At 39.2% G+C, this 2,723-nt stretch overlaps 1 protein-coding gene across 1 annotated transcript in view; it reads right to left on the minus strand.

Annotated features, from left to right (window-relative positions):
* CSMD2 (CUB and Sushi multiple domains 2) overlaps positions 1–2,723 on the minus strand; it is a 575,968-nt gene that overhangs the window by 41,207 nt on the left and 532,038 nt on the right. The window contains exon 53 of the mRNA XM_012812368.1: positions 1,715–1,949. Within this exon, the coding sequence (XP_012667822.1) occupies positions 1,715–1,949 (235 nt within the window). The remainder of the gene's footprint in view (positions 1–1,714; positions 1,950–2,723) is intronic.

Raw genomic sequence — 2,723 nt, forward strand, 5'->3', positions numbered from 1 at the left:
CAAAGAAAGAAGTGGCCAAGGCTTTTGGCTGTCCTGGGTGTAGAAAAACAGCTTTAAACATGCAAGAGCATGGGGAATATTATGCAAAGGAAGCCTTAGTGAATCAGCAATAGACTGAGCTTGGCTCTGTTAAGAGATGACTGGGAAAATATCAGAAGCTTAGGTGAGTTTTTAATATATTTAATTGTAGAGCTAGGAATAAATTAAAAAAATAAGAAAAACAGAAAAGTAGAAGTCAATGGACTTCGTTATCCTACCCAGAAGAAAAGTAGAATAATGACATATAAACATTATAATAAACGTTTTATGGTTTGGAAAAGTACAAACGATGCAATTAAAAGTGAAAAGGAGAGAGGACAGGAAAGAAGCTCATTGGTTGTTGTGTGGCCAATAGGCGAAAGTCAAAGCATACTATTGAAAATTGACCTAGTAGGTAATAAAAAGTTAAATAAGAAAACAGGAGCTACTGGCATCAAAATGTTATAATTACAAAAGCAAATGACAGAACAAATTCCTAAATACCAAAAGAAATGGGGGGAGTGGGGAAGAAAAGAAAATGCATACAGAGAAATACCATAAATATATTTTACACATAATAATTACATAAAACACAACGGAATTAAGATCAAATCAATCATATCAATATATGTGAATGAGTGTAAGCCACCTTTTTTATCAAAGGTTTTTTAATTTTTTATCAAAAGAAAAAAATTTTCAAAATTAGCTCACAAGGCCAGGCCCAATCTACGCTGTATACGAAGCATACTGAATTTAAGAGATCCTGAAAGGCTCAAATAAATGAATGATCAATGGGATTCCAGGCAAAAGAATGAAAGTAGAGGTTGCAAGCCTAATATCAAGCAAGGTAAAATTCATGCTAAAAAATACTAAAAGTGACAAAGAAGTCATCTTTTAAGGCTCAAAACTACAAATTGCAAAGGAGATATAATAGTTACGAACATCCATGCATCAAACAACACAGCAACCACCTTTATTTAACAGAAACTACAGGAAACAAAAGGAAAAATAGAAACACACAAATAATAGAAAACTTTATACACATCTCTCAGAACAAAACACGTCCAGTGGACAAAACATAAGTAACAATGCAGAAGACATAGACAACATAATCAACAAGCTATCGCTTATGAATATATATAAATGTAGAACATTACACCCTAATGCTCTTTCTTCTCAAGTACACACAGAACATTCATAACATTAGGTCTCCACGAAGTAGATTATACTGTATACAGAGTAATAAGATTAGAAATGAATAACATAATACAAACGAAAAGGCCCTCTGACCTAGAAATTTAAAACTCCTTCTATTAAAAAGCTCGTAGGTAAGAGGAAAAATTAAAACCAAAATTACAGAATTTTTAATGAGTAGCAAATATGCATTATTAGAATCAATCCGCAGTGAGCAGAAGAGATTCCATAGCCTTGAACAGTTACATCCATTAAAATCAGTACCAAGGAAAGAATGAAAGTAACTGATTAAATTTCCAACTCAAAAATGAACAAAAAAAGGAAAGCCAGAGAAATCCTAAGGAAATAGATAATAAAGAATAGTTGATTTCATCTTTGGAAGAAAAATAACAACTACAGAGAAACCCCCCAGCCCCCACTAGCTAATCTAATCAAGAGAAAAAGGGAGCCCATCCATGCTGAGTCTGAGCCCATGACTAGGCAGAGAGGATGACATACTTACGCACACAGAAAGGGGTCTTGCCCGACCAGTGATGATCCTGCTGGCAGATGCGCACAGACATGCCGATGAGGCGGAAGCCGGCGTTGCACTGGTACACCACGCTGCCCCGGTAGTTGTAGTTCTCACCGTTGATGTGTCCATTGACGATAGGCTCGGGAGTCCCGCAGTGTCCAGCTTTGGTGGAAGATGGGAGGGACAGTAAAGCAAACATGAACTTCCAGAAAACAAGGTGCAGCTTGGCCGGGGGTGTAGACACGGATGGTGGGGAAGAGGACCAAGTATCCAAGCTTTCCTCCCTTGTCCCACCTCCCACTGCAAGTAGCAATTCAGGAGTGACTTCAGGAATTCTGGGTATGAAAGAAATGGTGTTGAGGACTTGGCAACCCCAGATCCTAAAGTTGCCTCTCAAATGGCCATCTCTTTCTGAACGTTAGTTTCTGTGTCTGTACAAGGGTGAAAAATGATCATGGATGCTTTCCTGCCTCTGAGATCATCCCTCTGCCTTTCTTACCAACCGGGATTTACGGAGCATCTACTGTGTGGAGGATCCCAGTGTCTACATTAAGGCAGTCAAAGTGGAGTTGTGTTGAAAAAGTGAAAACGGATGGTTTGGTTACATGCATACTTCCTTCTCCTTGAGTGGCACCGAGGTGAGTTTTTACTAACTGGGGTTTGGGTAAAGTGTATTCCTGGCATTTCTACCAGCTTCCTTTAGCTCTGTGTGGAAATAACCCACAACTGTGTCCCTCACAGGGGGCCTAGACAGTGGGGGTGGGGTACAGCCTTATTCACTCCGGGACAGACCATCCGGTCTATCCCATTAGGTTTGTGTAATATGGATCTTCTTTTGGACTTGAGGGGTTTGAGAAATGAGTGAGAAGACAGAGGAATCTGTCTTGGAATCTGAGGCTCAGATAGGGAATAGATGAGCATTGGGGAAAGGATAACTTTGTCCTTTGTCAGCTGGGTTGTTTTCATGCTTCTGTCATTTCCTTAGTGTGTGTGTGTG

This window comes from Otolemur garnettii, unplaced genomic scaffold, assembly GCF_000181295.1.
Source record: "Otolemur garnettii isolate 467f Iridium unplaced genomic scaffold, OtoGar3 scaffold00204, whole genome shotgun sequence".
Taxonomy (NCBI): domain Eukaryota; kingdom Metazoa; phylum Chordata; class Mammalia; order Primates; family Galagidae; genus Otolemur; species Otolemur garnettii.